This window comes from Pinus tabuliformis, chromosome 4_1, assembly GCF_031772625.1.
Source record: "Pinus tabuliformis cultivar Carrire ecotype Pingquan chromosome 4_1, CPIR1, whole genome shotgun sequence".
Classification (NCBI taxonomy): Eukaryota; Viridiplantae; Streptophyta; class Pinopsida; order Pinales; family Pinaceae; genus Pinus; species Pinus tabuliformis.
In genome coordinates this window covers 419,178,991-419,202,091 of record NC_142303.1, presented here as the reverse complement: position 1 = coordinate 419,202,091, position 23,101 = coordinate 419,178,991, and the positions used below count along the sequence as shown (strand labels likewise).

Below are 23,101 nucleotides of genomic sequence, written 5' to 3'. Positions count from 1 at the left end.
ACCCTAGATTTCTAAACATGGTATTAGAGCTAAGGTCAGTGAACGTGGTAGCTAGAAGATCATAATGAAAAAGGGAAAAGGAAACTGACTATTCTAGTCTTACAAGGTCAAGCTTCTAGAAGAAAATCCGAGCTACAAAATGAAAAATATCTTTTGAGCGCACACCTCTGTAACTAGGTCGCATCCAGAGCTTGAGATCCAAAATCATGTAAGGAACAACATAAGGTTTTCTTGAGATTTGAGAGGTTGGTTTGTTAGCCTAATCAAGGCCAAATTCATCACAACATATAGGGAAGTTATGTTAGTCTCTAAAATTGAAAGGTCACTTATTCATGTACATCTCTGAAGTTACCATAAGTTCTGATGACCGTAGAAATATAAGGGAGCCATGAAGCACCAGCTGGAAAAACCAAAAGGGATAATCATTGAGACCAATCCATACCAAGATTTATGTTTAATAAAGATTAAAGTTAATCCTTATAGCTTGAATGAAAAAGGACCTAAACCGAATTATTCAAAAGCCATTAAAGGACTGCTACAAAGCTACAATTTCCTTAAAGTTAAAGGAGACGAGATCCCTGTAGAATAAGGACGAGAATCTAAGTATATATATATAAGGTTCAATAGTTACATAATAGCAGACCTGGAAGGATCTCATATAAGCAAATCTACTTCAGTGAGACATTTGAAGTCCATTCACTTTGAGAAACAAGGTCTACAATGCTTATGGAAAATCGTTCTATAAGGAGAAGTCAAAATAAAGGACCTGTAGCAACTCATCTCCTGTACACTCAAAAGAAAGTATCTAGTAGTTTGAGACCAACTTGAAGTTTTTATCTAAACTCAAGTGAGTATCAATATTATTTTTTAATGTTTTGTCATTTAACAATGTGTTTTCAGTTTGCCAGAATGAGTAACAAGATCAATGGAACTCCTAAGTGAAAGGTATAAAATTTTGAGGTATGTATGAAACTAACATAAAATGTTTAGTTTCTTAGGTTGACAATGTTAAAATTTGAATGTTCTATGCATAAATTTAAAAATTCTTTGCAAAAACTTGAAAGTTCTATGCATAAAATTGAATTTACTTCGCAGAAAACTGAATAGAACTGAATGTACTTTGCAAAAAGTTGAATGTATTTGCAAAAAACTAAATGTACTTTGTAAAAAACTGAATGTTTTATGCTGTTACAATTATTTAGAATGCAAATTTCTTCTTCAAAACTTTTCAGATCAGCAATTGTAGGTAGAACATAAACCTAAGGATCATATGAAGACAACTGAGCACAAATATGATACATTGAGATTTTGGTCCAATGATCAGGGCAAAACCCCTTAAAGGGGAAAACCCAAATGACTATTTTTCTATTATTTTTCGATTGTTTAGCAGAGTACACACACACACACACACAGAGAGAGAGAGAGAGAGAGAGAGAGAGAGAGAGAATGAATAAAACCACCAATGTATGATCAACTTGTAGTTGAAATATACTTGCTTTTTACTTGAAGATCTCCTCATTCTCTTGATCAGATCATGTCCTTCACACTTGCTCTAGTTCTTCCTTTGCTCTTGCTCTTGCTCTTCACTAGCTCTCACACTTCTCTTGCACACACTAAACACTTGCTCTCATTCTTCACAATGAACATGTTGCTCTTAACTTTACTTGCTCTTGCTTAAATATATGAGAAAAGAGAGGAGTTACAAACTAAATTCATGCCTTGAGCCAATAATAGGAGAATTGAATTCCATGAGGGAGGTGTTATTTGAGGAGAAGTGTAACGCATCCAAAAAATACACTGAGAGGTACACTTGTCTTGGGTAGTTATAATTCGAATTAGGGACATAGAGAGTTACACTTAGACATGAGAGAATATTTGGTGAGAGTTACAAATCGAATTGAAGGAGGGAGTTACAAGGGCATTTAATGAGGAATAGTTACACTTTTGCCATACATTGAATTAATGAGGGAGAGTTTGATCCAGGTGGATGTTGGTGGCCACCTGCCTATCCCACTTGGACCCCCACAACTGTCTCTTTCAGTGTGTCAGTTTCCTTAATTATAGCACAATTTACTATTTTTAGCACTTTTTCGGGTCCTGAACTTCTGGAGTAGTTTTGAGGCCCTAAATGATATTTTTTGGGAAAACTAGGAGCAACATGTGGCCATTGTTCAATGTTGCTCATCCCAAAATTGTAGTCCTCGGATAAATCTTTCTAACGAGGTATTGTGTGCGTCAAACGAAGATTGTATGCCAAAGTTATGACCCCGGGAAGTTGATGTACCAATTTACCCAAAACGGGGCCCATAGTTTGACGCTTCTTCTCCTAGGGTTAGGTTTTTGGATGTTTAGGGTTTTCCATTGTTTCTCAACAATAAATAGGCCTTCGAGCCTCATTGTAAGACAGTTCAAAGGCATGTAGCTGCCACATCTCTTCTCAGAGATAAGCTACCATTGCCCTAGTTGGTTTATTTCCATTTCTGTTTGTAAGCATATTTCAGTGTTTTACATTAATGAAATGAAGTATTATTTCTGATGCATCTCTGTATTTATGGTTATATTTGTAATTTGTTGCATACCTGTTTAAATTCGGATCAGTGGTATCAGAGTGGTCTGCTCTTTCTCTTTTTCTTTGCATGTCCCCAACGAGGTCAGGATATAAGGAGTTAGGGCTTGAACTGGTCGAACCTTTGCAAGACCAATCTCACAAATCCCGACGACCTCCCGTGGCGGATGAAAAGAAAGACGAGGGGGCAGGAGATCCTATTAATTTTTTAATATAATTAAACATAATTATTTTATAATTTTTAATATTTAATTTAAACCTAAATACTTTTATAAAAAGAATATAATATAAAATTAAATAAATTTGAATCTAAGAAACGAGTTAAAAAAAATTATAATATAAATACTAATTATATATAAATATGAGTGATTATAGCTAACCCGAGATTTAAATATTGAATTTATTTTTACCATTGGAAATAACACAATGACTAATCATTAGTCTGGCCTTTCTTAAGATGTGAGTTGTGAGTTGACAGAAATTTTTAATTAATTCACATGAGTGATTGATTAAATGAACAATACTACCAACTCTAGTGGCATAACACATTCTTCATCAATACGAAACATATAAGTACCTGCACCCACTAAGGAATTATAAATAAAATGCTCTCTGTTTTCTGCAATTATTTTTCTGTCAATATCGCCTGTGTATTCAATCACCATGTCCCCAGCTTTATGCAGGAGTTTTGCAAAAATGCCAAATCCATGAATTCCTGACTTTCCAAATGCTAGCCTTTTTCTGAAAGTAACACACACGTTCATATTTATTTGACATAAAACTTCGAGAACCATCTATTATGCAACCAACTCACAAAATATAAGGAAAGATAAATCAACGACTTCAAAATCAGCACCTTCGAGGGGGCAACCTCATTTACATTACAGAAATGAACAATTCTTGGATGATACAAATGACAAGACCTCCTTTCTATGTATAGGAGTCTAAGGGGTCCCAATACAATCATAGTCTACATAACAATAATATTGTAGTGGCACAACAATAACAATAGTGAGCTTCTATGGGGCACAATAATAACAACATGGAGACTATATGGGCACAATAATAAAATAAGGGGGTTGCACTAATAACAGTAAGGGGTTACATTATAGCATAGGGACCTAACATGCCCCTCCTTCAAAAAGTGTGGTTCTCAACGCTTGAGTAGCTCAGAATGCTTCTGTATAAAATTCTCATCCTCCCATGTGGAATCTTCGACAGGTAAGTTCTTCCACTTGATGAGATACTCTGAAATTGATCGATTTCGTAGTTGTCGATTTCTTGTTTCTGTGACTGCTTCAGGTTCCAATATGATTTTTCCTTCCTTGTCAAGTTTTGGCAATATTGTTTGAACTAGGATCTACTTACTTATAACCTTCTTTAAGCATGAAACATAGAAAACTGGGTGCACTCAGGAAGATGCGGAAAGCTCCAATTTGTATGCCATAGTACCAATATTTTGTAACACCTTGTACGAACCATAATACTTTGGTGATAATTTATTATCCTTCTTAGCTTGCTTGAGGGACATTTGTTTGTATGGTTGTAGTTGTAGAAATACCTAGTCACCTATATCAAAACTTCTTTTGCTGCGATGTTGATCGGCCTGTTGTTTCATTCTATTTTGTGCCAAAGTGAGGTTATCATTTAAGAGTTTAAGAGCTTTTTGTTGATGCTCGATGTGATCTTCCACTGTTTGAACCTTCAATTTTTTTTTTTAAAGATGATGTGATGGACGGTGGATGATATCCATAAAGTGCCATAAATGGGGTCATTTTTGCTGCAGTATGGAAGGAAGTGTTATACCACCATTCAACCAGAAGCAACCACTTGACCCATTGTGTCTGTTTATCAAATACAAAGCAATGAAGATTTGCTTCCAAACATTTTTTCACTATCTCAGTTTGCCCATTAGATTGAGGATGATAAGATGAGCTATGAGCTAAATGAGTACCCAGACAAGAAAATGATTCTGTCCAAAAATTTCTAGTGAAAATGGAATCTCTATCGTTTACAATAATCTTTGAGTTTCCATATAGCTTTTGAATTGTTTCCATAAATCTAGTAGCAACTATACTGGCTTTAAATGGATGAGATAATGCACAAAAGTGTGCATACTTGGTAAGTCTATCAACTACTACCATGGTGACACTCTTTCCTTTGGACTTAGGTAAACCTATGATAAAATCCATTGAAACCTCCTCCCGACGTTGACTTGGAATGGATAAAGGTTGTAACAGACCTGGGGTCTTAATTGTCTCAACTTTATTTTGTTGACAAACCAAACATTCTGCCACAAAATTTTGAATATCAAATTTAAGACCATCCCAAAAGAATTCTTTCTTAAACTTGTGTTTTAAAAATTTAAAGTGTCCTCCTAAGGGAGAGGTGTGTAATTCCAAAAGAATCTTTTGTTTGAGTTGGGAATTCTTACAGAGGTATAAGCGATCTTTGTACCATAATGAATCATTTTTCCAACTAAATTTATCAAATGTACTGGGATTTTGTTGCAACTTTTGAATGAGTGCCTGCACTTCTTCGTCATTCGTCCATTCATCCCTTCGTTTATTCAATCTGGTTGGATATTGGAAATGACACAAAACAATGCTTCCACATCTTCATCCTTTCTTGAGAGCATCTGCAACAACATTTTTCTTCCCTTTTTTGTAGATAATTTGAAAGTCATAACTCAACATCTTTGTGACCCATTTTTGCTATTCTTTTGAAAGATAATCTTTGTTCTAAAAAGTATTTAAGACTATCATGATCCGTTTTTACTTTGAAGTGTCTTTACCATTAGATAAGGTTGCCATTTCTTAAGTGCATGTAGTATTACCAACATTTCTTTATCATAAATAGCTTTGTGTAAATACTTTCCTTTGATTGGACGACTTTTGAAAGCAATGGGTTTTTCTTCTTGCATTAAAACAATACCAATTCCATTTCTTGAGGTATCACATTCCACAATAAAAGTTTTTGTGAAGTCTGGCATAGCTAAGACCGATGCTTGGCACATTGCCTCTTTAAGATGTTCAAAGGCCTTTGTTGTTTCTGGAGTCCAATAAAATGCATCTTTCTTTAGTAATGTTGTTAGAGGTGCTGCTATTTTCCCATAATTCTTACCAAACTTGCGATAATACTCCGTCAACTCGAAAAATCCTTGCATATGCTTTATGGATGTGGGAATTTTCCATTCCTTAATGACTTTAATTTTGTTAGGGTTTACCTTAACACCTTTCATGAGATACAATATGACCCAAATATTCCACCTTTTGTACTCAAAAAAAACATTTGGAGTTTTTTGCATATAATTGTTTCTCCTCCAATAATTTGAGCACCTTGTCAACATGTTGAACATGATCCTTCCAAGACTTAGTGTAGATTAGTATATCATCAAAAAGTACTAACACAAATTTTCTAAGGGTGGGTTTGAAAATGGAATTCATCAAACCTTGAAATGTAGAAGGTGCATTGGTAAGGCCAAAAGGCATGCCCAAATATTCATAATGACCCTCATGAGTTCTAAACGCTGTTTTTGGAATATCTTCATTTTTCATTCTGATTTGATGATATTTTGAACGAAGATTCAACTTGGTGAAGTAAATTTCTCCATGTAATTCATCCAATAATTCATTAATGATAGGAATGGGAAATTTATTTTTAATAGTAAGCTTTTTGAGCTCCCTATAATCCGGGCACATGCGCCATGATCCATCCTTCTTGTGTACCAATACCACTGTAACAGAGAAAGAACTTTGACTAGGTTGGATTATACCAACCTCTAGCATTTCTGCAACCATATTTTCAATTTCACTCTTTTGGGCATATGGATATCTGTAAGGCCTGATGTTTGGGGGAACACTTCCTGGAATCAAATGAATAGCATGATCATGACCACGAATAGGTGGGGAGGCCTTTAGGAGTTTCAAATACCTTGGAATGATTGTCTAAAACTTTTTAGAGATATGGAGAAATAGATGATTTCGATGTGGGAACCTCTAGTGAACATAATTGTGTAATTATGCCCTGTTGTTTTTTCTTTAGAAATTTTGTCATGATGTTAAAGCTGATTATCTTTCCCGGTTTCCCTGCGATACCCCTTAATTCAACTTCTTTTCCTTCCCAATTTTTTTTCAAAAAAAGTTTTTGAAAATTAAAAGTTATCGTACCCAAAGATTGTAGCCACTGGACTCCTAGTACAACATCAACACCCCCCATTGGAATGAAAAACATTGAATTATTCATTACATATTCTCCCATGGATAACTTGATATTATGACACTTTCCAGAGCAATTTATGGTTCCTCCATTTGCAACCATCACTTGACTCTTTAGTGCTAGATATAAGAAGCAATTCAATTTCTTGGCTATCTTACAATGAATAAAATTATAGGTACTACCCAAATCAATCAACACTATTACCTTTTTCTTCTTGACATGTCCTATCTTGAGAGTTTGAGGAGTGGTAATTCCTGCCAATGCGTTACAAGATATGGTCGAATTCATTTTTTCTTTCTCTAGGGTTGGTTCATGGTGTATATCCTCTTCTTTTGACGTTTCTTGTTCCTTTCTTTCTCCTCTTCACAATCTATGTAAAATAATATCTTCTCAGCACACTTATGACCTTTAGTGTATTTGCTATCACAACTGTAACAAAGCTCTTTTGCTCTTTTTTCTTCCAATTGTTGTGGTGTCAACCTTGTAGGTTGTGGAAGGCTAGGGGAAGCAACACTTCCATCTTTATAGTTGTGAGTGGTAGACTTCTTTGTTACCATAATTTTTCTTTCAATTTTTCTTGCCAATTTGAATGCCTTCTCCAATGAATTAGGTTATGAAAGACGAACTTCATGTTGGATGTTATTATTTAAAGTACCTATGAACACATCAATTCTATGCTCCTCTGAAATATCTTTTACCTTTATATTCAATTTTTGGAATTCCTTAATATGCTCCACCATTGAACCCTTTTGTTTGAGATTTATCAATTGACTAAAGAAGGTGTTGCTTTTTGTTTCCTCATAATGTGCTATCATTTCTTCCGTAAAAATTGACCAAGTGATAATCTGTTTACGAGAGCAAAGCCATCGATACCATAGAAACTGATTGAATTCTAAATATAAAGTTGTGGTGTGTACCTTGTATGTGTTTTGCACATTATGTAGATTGAAACATTGCTCCATTTGTAGTATCCATGTTACGGGATCCTTGCGATTAAGCTTCCTCATATTGGTCTTTGGAACATCGTGGGTCTTCAATCCAACATTAGATTTATGGAATCATGATTAACATTTCTTTTGTTCTCATCATGAGTTTCCTCTACTACCTTTTTGCCATTTAAGCATTTCTTGAAGCAACTTTGCCAAACCTCCTTTCAAACCTTCCATGTATTTATTCAAATATTCAATGTTTACTTCTAAACCATCCATTTTAGATTCCACGCTATCAATCTTAGCTTACATGCCATTCATTCCAGTTTCCACGTCTTTCTTTAAACTATCCATCTTAGCTTTTGTTACTTTTTGTGAGAGTGAAATTTGTTGCATTTAGTCTCGTAATCTTGATATATCATGTTGCATTTCTTCCTATTCTTCATGAGTCATGTTAGAGCTTTCAGGTTGTTTACTAGGTGTTTCCATTTTCTTTCTTCGGGGCATCAATTAATGATAATTATGCTTCACTATGCCCTTTGAATTACTTCAAACTAGTTTTTCATACCAAACTTATGCAATTTTTTTAAAATACTACACACATTTTTTCGCTTTGTAAGAGCTCGATATTGAATCTATTGTCTCTCTGTAATTTCAGATCTCCAAAGTTTGAAATTTCGTTCTGTGGTAGCCTTCTAAGTCATCTTTCCAACCCCACAAGTCTGATCACGATTGAATTCTCCAAGAAAGAGTTATTCCAAATATCCCACGATGGCTTGATTATAGATTGGTTCTGTAGAGTGAACTCACACGAAGTGTCACGTGTCACTGTTTCAATCTTCAGACCTGGAAACGATACACAAAAAACTATAGTCCGTTCCGTTTCTGTAACTTCTTACTAAATTTCAATCTGACACTCAGAGAGAAAGTTATGACGATTTTCCCTAGGTCCCTTGTTTGAGATATAATTCGGGAGCCTGCAAAAACCCTAACTTCCTTGGATCATATCTCCGAAAATATAGCGAGACAAGATCTGGAATTCGGAGCCGAGGTTCACCAAGATCTCGACTCAAATGGGTTTTAATTTCAACTTCTAAAACTTCGCAGGAAAAATAGTTATAGCGAAAAATGCCATGATGACTTGTTTGAAGCAGTGAAACTTTAGAATCCAAACCTCTGATGCCAAATGTTATGCAACCTGCTCACAAAATAGAAGGAAAGATAGATCAATGACTTCAAAATCAGCGTCTTCGAGGGAGCAACTTCTTTTACATTACACAATGAACAATTCTTGGATGATACAAATGACAATACCTCCTTTCTATATATAGAAGTCTAAGGGGTCCCAATACAATCAGACCCTACATAACAATAATATTGTAGGGGCATAACAATAACAATAGTAGGCTTCTATGAGGCACAATAATAACAACATGGAGACTATATGGGCACAATAATACAATAAGGGGGTTGCACTAATAACAATAAGGGGTTACACTAGTAATATAGGGACCTAACACCATCTGCTTGAGGCATACTTGAATACTAATGTGCAGATGCTAACACAGGTAACGATGTACCTCGGTAACTGATGTGTATACTTGAAAAAAATGCACTGACCGCGGTATGTACCAAGTAATATAATAGGCTTACAACTCAACGTAAAAGTTTAAAATTTTTAAATACATAACACATGTCCCCAAGTAAGGAGCAATAACACGTTTAATTTGATAACCAATCAAATTGAATAAAAATAAATTTAATTATTTTTAAAAATTAATAAATTTAATTTTTTAAAATTAAATTATAGAAATATTGTATTAGATTTTTGGTCAATACTAAATTAATATGATTTGACCAAAAACCTAGTGCAATATCCACTACCTATGACAGGGATAATAATGAGGAGAAGCCTCTCTGACATTGGCACACTTGTCTGTGCAATGTGGGTTTTTAGTGATTATATAATTTAGTGATTAAATAGATTATATAATAATTAAATAAAGTATAATGGACAACTATGTGTACTTTTGGTTGCTTTGTCGAGCGTGTCTGCGCTTGCTCTTTTTCAACCATAGATTTTATTATATAATAATTAAATAAAATTGTTAAAGTGTTTATAGGTTGTACGGTGAATGGATTGTTTATATCTTTCCTATCTAAATTGATATCTAAATTGAGTTCTATTCGTGATTAAATAAAATACTACAATTTCCTCTTTAATATTTGATATTGTGACATTGCAATGAAAGTTGTCTCATCCATAGGTTTACTAAATGTGAACACTTTTTAATTAGTTAACGCCTTTTAGGCTCTTTTTAAGGGGAATATACATTCTACACTTAGATATATTATATTTTGTGTAGCATTATGGCTGTAGGGTGAATGGATTGTTTATATCTTTCCTCTCTAAATTGAGTTCTATTTGTGATTAAATAAAATACGTACAATTTCCTCTTTGATATTTGATGTTGTGACATTGCAATGAAAGTTGTTTAATTTTTAGGTTTACTGAATGTGAACACTTTTTTATTAGTTAACGCCTCTTAGGCTCCCCTTAAGGAAAATATATATTATACATTTAAGATATATTTCGTGTAGCATTATAGTTAAGGTGTTTAATTTTTCATCTTTGTAATGTTATCGTGCTTTAAACTTTAAGTGGTAAAACTTTAGGGTTAACACAACTTCTTAAGGCAAGAGAAACTACCTCTATAACAATACTCTTATGCATAGGATCAACATAAAAATTGATTTGCTTCTCATTCCATTTAATATGGCAATTATAAAGTAACTTCACTTTTTAACATAGGGATTTATCTAGAAAAATATATTAAAAAGTCCATTTTATCCTAGTTACAATAATTTCGGCTATCAATTACTTCTTACCTTAAAAGGTAATTTCTGCTCTCAATTACCTCTTACACAAGAAGCAAGTACTAATCAGCAACCCAGGGTATTATACTTGTATTAAAATCTTAAAAGTTCAATTATAAATGTTTATAAATATATAAAATTAAAGTTTATCTCGCATAAATAAAACATACAATATATCAAAATATACAATATATCAAAATAGTGAAATTAAAGCTAAATCAATTTAAAGAAAAATAAATGAGACATATTATAAATTAACAATAACAATTTTCTATTTCCACTGTAGCACGAGTACTCCCGAGATGACTCCCCGCGGCCCGCGACACTAGCTTAACCCGTCTCAGTCCTCCCCCTCGTGGTCACAGTTTGACACTCAGAGACAGCATCTCCGTTAGTCCAAGATACCCTGGAAAATAGCGGGTAAGTATTAGGGTTTTCATTGTCCTTTAAAGTTTATTTTACAAACCTTCTTGAACTTCCTGCGATTCCAGATGAATTTTAAACTAATTTCAGGCGAACCTTCTTGAACTTCCTGCGATTGCAGACGAATTTTAAACTAATTTCAGGCGAATTTCGTGAATTTGTTCATGTTCTTGTTCGGCATGAGGTTCCAAGTTCGCCGAATTGGAAATTCTGTCAAGTAACCTTAGATTGATGCGTTTACCTTCGCAGTTTTCTAAGTTTCCCGGGTTGCTGCAATTGCCTCCTCTTTTTTAATTCTTCTTGTAAAATATTTTCGTTCATGGTCACGACAACTGGCCTCTCTTCTCTGATCTTGGGGTCTCGGATGAATTTATTCTGTCATTGCTATTGTTGCCCCACTCCATTCCTTCATTTGCCAGAATCAACAAAAAGTAGGGCTTCTCTCATTCTGTGTGTGCTTTCTGTTATCCACTCGAAATACTTATTGCTTCCTTCACTGGTAATGAAATTTCGGTGTTCTGGTTTTCATCATTCTGAGAGCCTCAGAATGAGGCCATTGCTGGTGTTTAACCATGGGGCCAAGAAAATGGCTCTGATGCCATGGTTTTATTCCTAACCCAGGAATAACTGATAAATGCAGCTGAAATCTGCTGTTACGCTGAAATTTATTGGAGGAAACAACTAAGAAGAAAACTGAGGCTTTCCAATAAACAAGCGATATATTATTAAATGCTCTTTTTTATTGTACACAATGGAAAGAACTTTCATGAAAAGATGTTGTGGACGGTGATACCGATCATCCGCTCAGGCTCAAAACCTTCCAAAAGCATTATGGATGCTTCCCTTAGCCATGAGTCAGCCTCTCACTGACAACGCGCAAAAATAATTCCCAAAAAGACATTCTACTATAAGGATTAAAGGTGTATTTTAAAATATCCATTTTTAATTTTGTCCATTTGTCCTTTGCATGCGGAATAAATGATTTTGCATGATAGATCTTAGTCTTTTAAATTTTTACCTTAATGTACCTATGTTCTCTTATTCTGATGCTGCCATACAGCCTTTCCTCCTAAACAGTATGCTAGCGCTTCTAACTTCAACCCAGGTCCTCTAATTAGTTTTCAACTTTATTTCTCAGCTGGGACTGGTGTTATAGCCTTTAAAACATAATGACAAGCCTTTATAAAAATAAAATCATAACATCTCACAAATCAAAGGGCCTATTTTGATCTACATTACTGTGTGGTTTTTTTGGTTATCATTTGGATAAATAAGCTATTTTAAAGCAGAAGTAGATTGTAGAGGAAATTATAAGATGAAAGTGAAAACTATTTCAAATGCACAAAAGTGAAGACTGAATGCTACATATTTGTTGATTTTGATCTTCATGAGATATAAGAACTATTCTCTTCCGTTGAAAATTAGGCTGGGACATGTCAGACATTCATCTGACCCTTGTGTATCAAGGTTAGAACTTTTTGTGTTGTGCTGATTACCCTGGTCTCTAGCCAATGCAACTGATGATCCACACGTTTATTAGAGAATTGCCGACATATTGGCTTTTAGTTGGTATATGCAGGAGAACGATGGGCAAAAAGAGGTCAAGAGATGAAGAGGATTGTGCTGTTGACAGCCAACCCATGACAATGCAACCCTCCTTGATAAAAAATAAAATCAAGAGGTCCATGGTGCATGCAAAATTGAAGCAAGAGAAGAAGTTAGAAAAGAAGAAGCGGATCAAGTCTCGTGATGCTGCAGAGAAAAGAGCTTTGGAGCTTGGAGAAGAGGTAATTGTGCACTGTGGGTTAATCATTGGGAATCTGATAGGTTATTTTTTACTATTTGTGGTGGATCTTTGGGAAACTGATTAGCTCACCTTGGCAAAGCTACTTAGGAGAGTACAGTTCTGCTAATTTCCAACTTTCTTTCTTTTTAGAGTTTATATACCTATAAACAATGTAATTACTTGTTTGAATTTTCAGCCTCCAAAACCAAAGGTTCCCCGCACCATTGAAAACACACGGGAGGCTGATGAGACTGTTTGTCGGCCTGATGATGAAGAGGTGTGTTGTTGACTTGGTCTATATTCATGTGATTAAATGAAGTGCTTTCAAGAAGGATCATTATGAATGTTTAAACCTTGAAATAATTTTAACTTTTCTCCGTCCATTTTTGTTGCAGTTGTTTGCAGATAATGCTGCTGATGAATTTAGTGCATATTTCAGCCGTGTACAAACACCAAAAATTCTGATCACAACCTCACGCTTTCGGTGCACTGTATGTAGAAAGCTTGAGATATTGCAACATTTGAATAATTGTTTCTACTTAGGTAGCAGGAATTCATGTATACTTATTAATGTTGTATATCCCAGCGGCCAACTGGGTTTCACCCTAAGTTTCAGGAAATGTTCCTCCCACCTTTCTTGGCCAGAAACATGAGGAAATGCGAAGCATGTTTTGAAATAGCCTGAAACATTTCAGATAATTGTTTAAAAACATTGCTGAAACACAGACCCACATTTCTGAAACATTATGGCCTTATCAATGTTTGTTTAAACAGAAACATGTTATATTTTGGGTCCACAAAAGTGTTTAAAAAGTGCATGGGGACCCCAAGAAGCATGAAAATTGCCTAATGATTGGGAAACATTAAGTCTAAAATCATTGCAGCGAGAGGCGCTCTCCAGCTCAGTATGGTAAATATGTTGTAATGTAATGTAAACATTTTAACTTGGTCAAAATAAAAATAAAAATAAAAATAAGCCCAATATGGTAGAGATGTTGTAACGTAATGTAATATAACATTTTAACTTGGTCAAAATAAAATAAAAATAACCCTATGAAAATAAAATAATAATAAAAAAATGACCATTGTATTGACCCGTATTCAAGTGGAATATGGCCTATTTAAAGGGGGAAATTAATCCAGTCTAGATCCATTTTAACTCTGTATCTACCGGGGCCGAGAGGGATCAAATCTCTTGAGATGCAAACGTCTTTTAGAGTGAAAAGAGATTTGATCCCTCTCGGTACTTGGTAGTTTGGGAGTTAAGATGGATCTAGGCTGGTTTTAAGATCATGCGCTATTTATAGAAACATAGTTTTTAGTTTTTTTTTTTTAAATACTGTCTCTATGCTTACAAAACTTGTGGGGGAATGTGTGGGTCAAATTTCCACATTGTAACTGTTCTGGAAACTTGTACTTGTTTCCATGTTTCATGCAACTTAAGTTACACCTTATTGTGTCAAACTTCTGCCTATAGTATGTTTCCTGTTGAAGCAGTGTACAAGTTGTCTGATGTTTCCAAAAAATGTTACAGAGAGGAAACCAACTTATTGAGGAGCTGTTGTCTGTCATTCCAAATGCGCATTATTACAAGCGAGGAACCTTTGAATTAAAAAAGGTGCTTGCAAAGTTTTAGCGTATTGCTTGCATGCTTTGTGATATTTGGTTTTTCTGATCATATAGCCAATATAATGCTAAAATTCTAGATTTTAATGCTTTTATTTCTTTGCTCAAACAGTGGTAGTAAGGTGTAGGTGCAAAATTTGGGAATGCTTCTTCATGGGTACAAAATTTCTCACAAATCTGTTCCTTTCTTGGCTTTGTAGATTGTGGAATATGCGAAAAATCAAGATTTCACCTTTATTATTGTTGTCCATACAAATCGCAGGGAGCCAAGTATGCCTTTACTTTGATGACCCTTTTGTTGGAAGTATTATGTAGTTGCTGAATGGTGTATTGGTATTATAACTACCCTAGGAAAAATATGAATAAGCATCAAAACATTGCTAGGTTTTTAGATATATTTTTGAATATCTGTATTGTGCATGATAACAGGCTAAATAATTCGTTTCACTTTTTTCTTGGAGAAATTAAAATAAATATGTGGGGTTCATTTGCAGATGGAATGCTATTTATCAATTTGCCGGATGGTCCCACAGCCCATTTTAATCTCTCTAGTCTTGTTTTGCGCAAGGATATAAAGGTTCTCACAACATACATGCAAAGTACTTTTGTATATTTTTGTCAATCATGTTTAGAGTTAAGACTATGAGATAGCTTTCAAAATCTCAAGGAATTTGGTAAACTTCTTGTGAAAATGCCTTTTAGAGAAGTTTCAAACATAACACAGATAGCAGATGGAAAGACGAAATGTACCAGGGATAGCATTTTTGTAGGCTAGCATTGTGATAGTGATTTTTTTCAGCTCTCTTTGCCAGATGCTAGTGGTTTCTGAAATTTTGTTTGTGTACAGAATCATGGTAACCCAACAAGCCATCAACCAGAGCTTATACTAAATAATTTCACTACACGGCTTGGACACCGAATAGGCAGGTAAATAATTTCTGAAGTTATCAACAACATAGTTGGATTAGAGCTTTCTTTCTTATCTTTTAATAATATATTGACAAAGATTATATCTACAGGTTATGAAATGAAAGTAATAGACTCTTTGAATCTAATAGAGTATCCTTGCTTATATTGTTATCTTTTTCTTGTTTAGGATGATTGCATCAGTTTTTCCTCATGATCCCAACTTTCGTGGTCGACGTGCGGTAACCTTTCATAACCAACGGGATTTTATTTTCTTTCGCCACCATAGGTAAGTTATTATCTTTTCAAATTAGCTAATTGGGATACTGTGTGTGTATATGTATGGGGTGTAGAAGCCTGAGAACAAGACACCTTATGATCTAATTGGTCAATTAAGTTTCTACCATATCGATACCTTTGGTTACATAATGATTGGTTAGTCTATAGCTTTGTTTTTTGAAATACGATGCTTATCTCATCACTGTGAAACGTAAAATGCATTATGTGCCATTTTAAAATGTGGATTTTGTTAATGATGTCTGCGATTATGAAAAGTCAACAACAATTAATGTGCGCTAACTAGACAACACTCAACAGTCAACGCAATAGTAAAAGTAGTCTCCAAAAGATCTCGGTCCTGGTTGAATTAGTGTGGCCTCCTTTGCTGATTGGAATGAGCCCAAAACAGTGCAATTTTAGGCAGTCAAACTCGGTCAACTTAGAGAGGATACCTGTAGTCAAAGTTCTGCAATTAGGGCTGCAGTCAAAGTGCCTAGATTGCCTTGGATTCCATGCCAATAGCTGCGGTCTGCTAGAACAAAGATACTCCAAAAACAAAAGCCAAACCATGCCAATTTTACACAAGTCAATGCTGGTCAATGTCCCAGAACAAACTTGCAATTCGTCAAACTGAAATAGAAACTTGTCCCTTCACACTTGTGGAAAATCCTTGCAATCTCTAAGCTGTACGAACCAATCAATGAAGGAGAGACAAGAAGAATGATTTTTGTTGAATGTGCCAAATGAGGTTGAGGGTCTCTTGTATTTATATGTGCTGTGGGGGAGGGGGGTTCAATTTGTCTAATTTACCCCAAGCCGACCTTGACCAAATGTGCTCTTGTGGGCTTGACATCAAAAACATATTTCTCCTTGTTCGAATCCATTTCTTTCAGGGTCAATTTTGGTCCTCTCGAAAAGAGGAATTTTGTCCAAATAATCATCTTAGGCCAATGAGCTACCCAAAGTGGAATTTGGCGCGAGTTGCACATTTTAACACTCCCTCTCAACAAGGAGAATTCCACTTGCCAATATCCATCCATCATCATGACATCCTGATCATCATGTATTATCTCTACATCTTGTCTCATCTCTGTTGAAGATTGATATTATGGATAATAAGGATTGATTGAGAGCGAGTCAAAAGACATGACCACTCTCTTCCCATAGACGAAGGTCAGTCCACATAACCAGGGGTAGAATCTCAATCGGACTTGATCTTGAGAGATCAAGTTGTTGAACATCGTGCATCCTAGTCATAGGGAGTACAACGATACATGATGCATCATCTGTCGTACTATGGTCTCTAACCACTTTTCCTAACTCATTGGCCAAATGAGAGGTACTTTGTAAGAGTCCCAGACTGCAAGGACAGGATGTACGCTGGGGCATTCACAAGAGAAGGTGAACCACTCATCCTGCTCATATGCCATAGGAGAAGGTGAACCACTCATCCTATGCATATGTCGTCAACCATAGGGGAAGCTGAAACACTCACCCTGTGCTCAAATCAGGGGAAGGTGAACCACTCACCTTGTGCTCATGTAGCCCCAAGAAGTACCCAGGCTCCCCAGGAGCTCCCAAAGCTCAATGTCTAATTCAAATGGGACCCTCATGAGAGGCTCTTTCCACGACTCCAAGTCTCTCTCGGAAGGCTAAGAATTTGGCCTTCCCCAAGGCCTTTGTGAGGATGTTAGCAATCTGTTCATTAGTCATGATGTGATGGAGCCTTATTGCTCCTCGTTGTACCATATCTGGGATAAAGTGGTACTTGATATCAATATGCTTGAATTGGTTGTGGAACACGAGATTCTCTGAAAGGAGAATCCCACTTTGGTTATTGCAATAAATGACGGTGGTATCCAGAACATGCTTAGATAGCTCACTGAAGAGCTTCCTCAACCAAATAGCTTCACAATAGGCCATACTAGTTGCAATATATTTGGCCTCGACAATGCTTAGAGCAACCGATTTCTGCTTCCTGTGCATCCAAGAAATTGAAGCAGAACTCGAAGAGAAGCAACATCCCGACATGCTTTTTTTATCTATCACATTGTCAACCTAGTCGTCATCAGAATTTCCATGTAGCCTCAAATTCCCTACAATATATCTTAGTCTACTGTTGATAGTGCCATGTAGATATGTTAGGAGATTTTTAGCAGTAACCCAATGTACATGATGAGGCTCAACCATAAATTGACTCAAAGTATTTACAATGAAGCATATGTATGGTCGCGAGTTTATCAAGAACATCAGGGCCCCCACAAGTTGTCTATATTTAGAAGGATTTGCCAATTCGGGAGCAACAACACTTCCACATAGATTCTTAAAATTTAGTTCCATCGGAGTAGACATAGATTTGCATTCCACCATACCGCATCTTTCTAATAGCTTCACAATGTATTTCCCTCGAGAAAGGAAAATCTCGCCCGACTTTTGCCAGACCTCTAGGCCTAGGAAGTAATGCATCAGTCCTAGGTACTTCATCTTGAATTCGGAAGTCAACTCCCTCGTGCATTGATAAATGAGAGGGTTTACATCAGTCAGAAATAGATCATTGACATACAAGACCAAAATAAGTGGCATGCTTTTTTCAACCTTGAAGTATAGGTTTGGTTCAACAGAGATCCTTGTAAATCCCAGCTTCATAAGATAGCTATGAATCCTCTCATACCAAGCCTTATGGGTTTGCTTTAACCCATAGAAGGCTTTCTTCAACTTGCCTACTTGTGCCCTTCTATCTTGTACTTCAAACCCCTGAGGTTTTTCCAAGCAAATTTCCTCTTTAGGTGAGCCATGCAAGAAAGCAGTCTTGACGTCCATTTGATGTAGGCTCCATCCTTGATTGGCAACTAGAGCAATTATGGAACGGATAGTAATGTCTCAAGCAATTGTTGCACATATTTCATCATAGTCAACTCCTTCCTTTTGAGAGAAACCACGAGGCATGAACCTTGCCTTATATTTTTTAGCACTTCCATCAACTCCATGTTTGATTTTGTAGATCCATTTTGAAGTGACAACAGATTTGTCCTTGGGTCTAGGTACCACTTCCCAGACATCATTCTTCATGATTGACTCATACTCCTCGACCATCACATCTTTCCATACCTGGTGTTTTACGACTTCTTCGAAAGTGCAAGGTTCAGTTTGAATGATGGTAACCAAGCATCCTTGATATTTGTTAGGCTTCTTACTTTCTCGAAATGTTCCTCTAGGGGTAGAATGTTTTTCTGCATCTTGAAGAGTATCACAGAGCCATAGTGGTCTTCTCTTTGAAGTAGAGGGATCACAAGGAGGTGGATCAAGAGGGTTAATCGGGCCATCAACATCAGGCATAGGCTCATCCATCGGACGTTCTTGTTTTTCAGCAACATCGTCATCCTTCCTTGAGATGGGGAGATCGTTGGCTTTCCCGAAGGCAATGTTTTCATCAAAAGTAATATCTCTACTTACTACTACCTTTCTTTGACTAGGTGCATAAATTCTATATGCCTTTGAGTTTTCACTGTATCTAATGAATACACCTTTCTTCCCAGAAGCTTCCAACTTTTTCCTTTTCTCTTTGGGCACATGAAAATACACGGGACATCCAAAGATTATAAAATGAGAAACATCAAGTTTCTTACCAGTGAAGACTTCTTTGGATGTCTTGAAATCCAAAGCTTGATGAAGGCTTATATTTTGAACATATACAACATTGTTAGTAGCTTCTCCCCACAAGAATTTTGGTAGACCTTGATCATAGATCATGGCATGAGTGGCTTCCATAATATTTTCTTTCAACAACACTATTTTGCTCTAGAGTATATGGAACAATTGTCTCCCTCTTAAAGCCTACCTCTTTGGAAAAGTCATTGAATATATTAGATCCATATTCGGTTCCATTGTTAGTCCTCAACGTCTTGATATTCTTTCCTGTTTGATTCTCCACCAATGCTTTGAGTGAATGGAACCATTTGAACACTTCATCCTTTCTCTTCAAGAAATAAATCCATGTTTTGCGTGAGTATTCATCCGCAAAAATTGCATAGTATGAGTATCCTCCTAATGAAGTTATGGGCAAGGCACCAAACAAGTCAGAATGGATCAATTGAAGAATATCAGTTGTCTTGCTTTCACTAGAAGGGAATGGACCCTTTGTATGTTTCCCAGTTGCACAACCTTGATATACTCCTTCGTGGTTCATATGAAACTCAAGCATTCCTGTGACCATTACCCCAGCCCAGGTAAGGCTTTGTAATGTAAGTGGGAAAATCTTCGGTGTCATAGCTCAAATTGGATAGAGGTATCACTTGTCAATGTTCCCAAAGCACTTCCATCAATTTGATAAAGACCATCAACCCTAAATCCAAGAGTAAAAGCGTCTTTGAAGTTTCTATTACCATACATGTACCTTTCCATGAATGAAAGCTAGACACAAAGTTCTTCTTGAAATCAGGCACATACAAGACTTCTTGAAGATGTATAATTTGTCCATAGTTCAAATGAAGAGTAACAATTCCTATCCCTTTTACGGGTTAGTTGGCATTATCTCCAGGAATAATCTTTAGATTAGTTTTCCTCTCAACTAAATTTGAGAGGGCCTCCTTATATCTAGTGAAATGCCTTAAGGCTCCACTATCAATTAACCAATGATCCAAGGTATCTGGAGGAGAGGTAATAGATAGAGCAAACATTAGATATAACTCATCTTGTTTTTCTACAACATTATTTTCATCATACCTGACATTTCTTGTCCTATTGGGAGGTCGATTATTTCCTTCTCAGGCAGCGAGAGCATTCCTTTTTCCTTTATTGTTATAGCTATTGTTTCTTTGATTGTTATTGCTTTTGTATGTGTTGTTGTTGTTGTCATCCCTTGGAGGATTTTTCTTTTGAGGACACTCGCTAGCATAGTGGTCGAACTTGTTGCAATTTTTTCATCTTCCTTTTCCTCTTCCTTTGAATCCCTTCTTAGATCCTTGACCTTGTCTCCTTGAATTAGATGGACCAACATCATTCCTTCTTTTAACATGTACAGAGGACGCAGTAGGTTCATTTCCATTGTAGGACTTATCTCTTTCCATCATCCTTGTTTCCTCTTGGATGCATCTAGCCAATAGCTCATCAAAACCAGGTATTCTGTCATTATTGAGAATGGTGGTGACAAATGTATCCCATGGTCTCGAAAGATCTAAGTGCAATGAGAGTGGGTTCTCTGTCAGCAGTAATTCTCCAATAGATAGCAGGTCATTCTTGACTTGAGTTATTGTTAAAATTGGCAACTAGTGCCAAATTCCAATTTCGACAGTTCCTATGGGGAATATTATTGCAGCATTAAAATCCTCTCTTCGAGAGGACCGAAATCGATATAAAGATCGTCTCATTTGGTCAAGCGAAAGTATGATTTTGAATTTTTGTTTTCTCTCATGCAAATTATCAAGGTCGGCCTCCAGCTCATAAGGCCCAACCCACATGTCTCTTGACCCTCTCCAAATTGTATATATAGAGGTGTCCTCTATCCTCATTTGATCATCGATGGGCTCCAAAGATATGTTTGCGATAATCAAGCACTCGAAGAAGGATGTAGGGCTAACTTGTTTGGGTTATTCTACTACCATAGGTCCGAGATATCTCAGATAGGACAACTGCTAGGCAGATAGGACAGTTGCTGGGCCCTGGGAGAATTCTAGTCATGTTGTTTGGGTATATTTGTCATTGCAGCTTTGTCATCTAGAACAGTGATGTAACTTCAGAAAGGGCTGCAAGCATAACCAATGTTTTAAAACTCCGACTCCGACACCGACTCGGCCAAGGGTCGACTCTGACTCGGTATCGACTCGGCTGGCTCGATTTCAATGACTCGGTTGTTGTAAAAAATACATTAAATATTTATTTAAAAAAAAACATAATTTTAAAGATTTTCATTCATGTTTCCAAACACACAACATTAGAATATAGACGGAAGACAACATATGATCAAAGTAGGCTCATGAATATATCCATTATATCAAAATGGCACCCAGTGCACTGTCCAATACATACATGATCAAAACAAAAGCACATAACCAAGGAAGCTAGAAATGGCCTCTACAACAAAAGTAAACTGTGACCAGTACTATTGGCTAGTAGCTACTGCTAGAGGAGCCAAGATCATGTGGATCAATCTCTGGATCATCATCAGAGTCAGATAGGGGGCCCCATGGCTCCTCCTCCTCATCATCTCCAACCGCAACTGTAGAAGTGGTAGCACTAGCACGCTGCGCAGCAGATGCAAGCTGAGATAGACGAGATATGCGGCTGCGCTTCTGTCGTGGCTGAGCAGAGGAAGCGCCTGCAACTAGAGGACTTGCTGGTTGTGAGGCTGAGGCTGGTACAAGTGGATCAAGATCTGCATTCAATTGAACATTATGTTCGAGTGATGCTATCGTCTGTAATTCAAAATCCATATCCTCATCAAAAGCAAACTCTGTTGGATGACTCTCCACTACCCAATCTGATGTTGGATCAATGTCTTCCAACACAATGGGATCTGAATCAGGTCTTTTGTTCAGCAATTGGTTGCGTCTGAGCCAGAGGTTGTATTGGACATAGACTAGATCATTTAACCGTTTTTGATCCAAACGATTTCTCTTCTTTGTGTGAATCCTCTCAAAGACGGACCAATTGCACTCACACCCAGTAGCACTGCAAGTTTGACTCAAAATACGAATTGCAAACTTCTATAATTTAGGACAATGGCTACCAAAAGCCTCCCACCATTGTGCTGCAAAAAACATAAGAGTGTAATGAGTTAGCTCAACAAAATTACAAATTATATCCAACTTTCAAATTATAAACGATTTAACAAAAAAATATTAAGAATTTGAAAATTGAAATTTTTGTTTGCCTGGTTCATCTGCTTCTCTTGCAATCTTTGCTAGGTTCTTCCCAAAGGTACCCGAGGCATTGGTGAAGGTCGTGACCTGTGGGTGTATCTGGAGCGCTGATCACACTCCAATGGGATCATGCGATCAATGCAGTCAATCAGTCCATCTCTAACCTCCCCCCTCAAAGCTCTTGTCTCCTTAGCTTAATAATGATACCGCGGGTTCAAAAAATACCCATCTACATGTATAGGGCGATGGAGTTGATTGTTCCATCTTTCATCAATGATTGTCCAAATGGGCCCATACTTAGCCACTTTATCCTTGTATGCCCTCTTTATTTGCTCCTTTGCTTGATCCATAGCCTCATAAATGAAGCCCATAGACAATCTTTCCCCATCCACAAACCGCAACAACTTAACCAGTGGCTCAACAAGCTTCACAATCTCTGCTGCCTTTCTCCAAAATACTTCTTCATTAACTTTCTTTTTCAATTCTTTGCCTTCCAGTTTGTGAGACCATTGGCTTAGATTCCATTCTTCACTGAAAAACTTCTTTTGCAAGTTTCTATGTTGTGAAAGCATAAATTGCAATGTCAAAAAATGAGTAGCAAATCTAGTGATGGCAGGCCTAATAATATCCCTGC

At 36.5% G+C, this 23,101-nt stretch overlaps 1 protein-coding gene across 4 annotated transcripts in view; it reads left to right on the top strand.

Moving 5' to 3' along the window:
* MEE49 (Ribosomal RNA processing Brix domain protein) overlaps positions 1 to 23,101 on the top strand; it is a 180,939-nt gene that overhangs the window by 90,929 nt on the left and 66,909 nt on the right. The window contains exons 1-9 of one of the 4 annotated variants that reach the window (XM_089419852.1): positions 10,854 to 11,010; positions 12,593 to 12,800; positions 12,996 to 13,076; positions 13,195 to 13,290; positions 14,334 to 14,417; positions 14,626 to 14,695; positions 14,920 to 15,002; positions 15,273 to 15,352; positions 15,522 to 15,620. In XM_089419852.1, the coding sequence (XP_089275978.1) occupies positions 12,600 to 12,800; positions 12,996 to 13,076; positions 13,195 to 13,290; positions 14,334 to 14,417; positions 14,626 to 14,695; positions 14,920 to 15,002; positions 15,273 to 15,352; positions 15,522 to 15,620 (794 nt within the window). In that variant the 5' untranslated portion in view covers positions 10,854 to 11,010; positions 12,593 to 12,599. Of the gene's footprint in view, positions 1 to 10,853; positions 11,011 to 12,579; positions 12,801 to 12,995; positions 13,077 to 13,194; positions 13,291 to 14,333; positions 14,418 to 14,625; positions 14,696 to 14,919; positions 15,003 to 15,272; positions 15,353 to 15,521; positions 15,621 to 23,101 lie in introns of those variants that run through there. The other 3 variants (XM_089419851.1, XM_089419853.1, XM_089419850.1) reach the window with 3 other exon arrangements.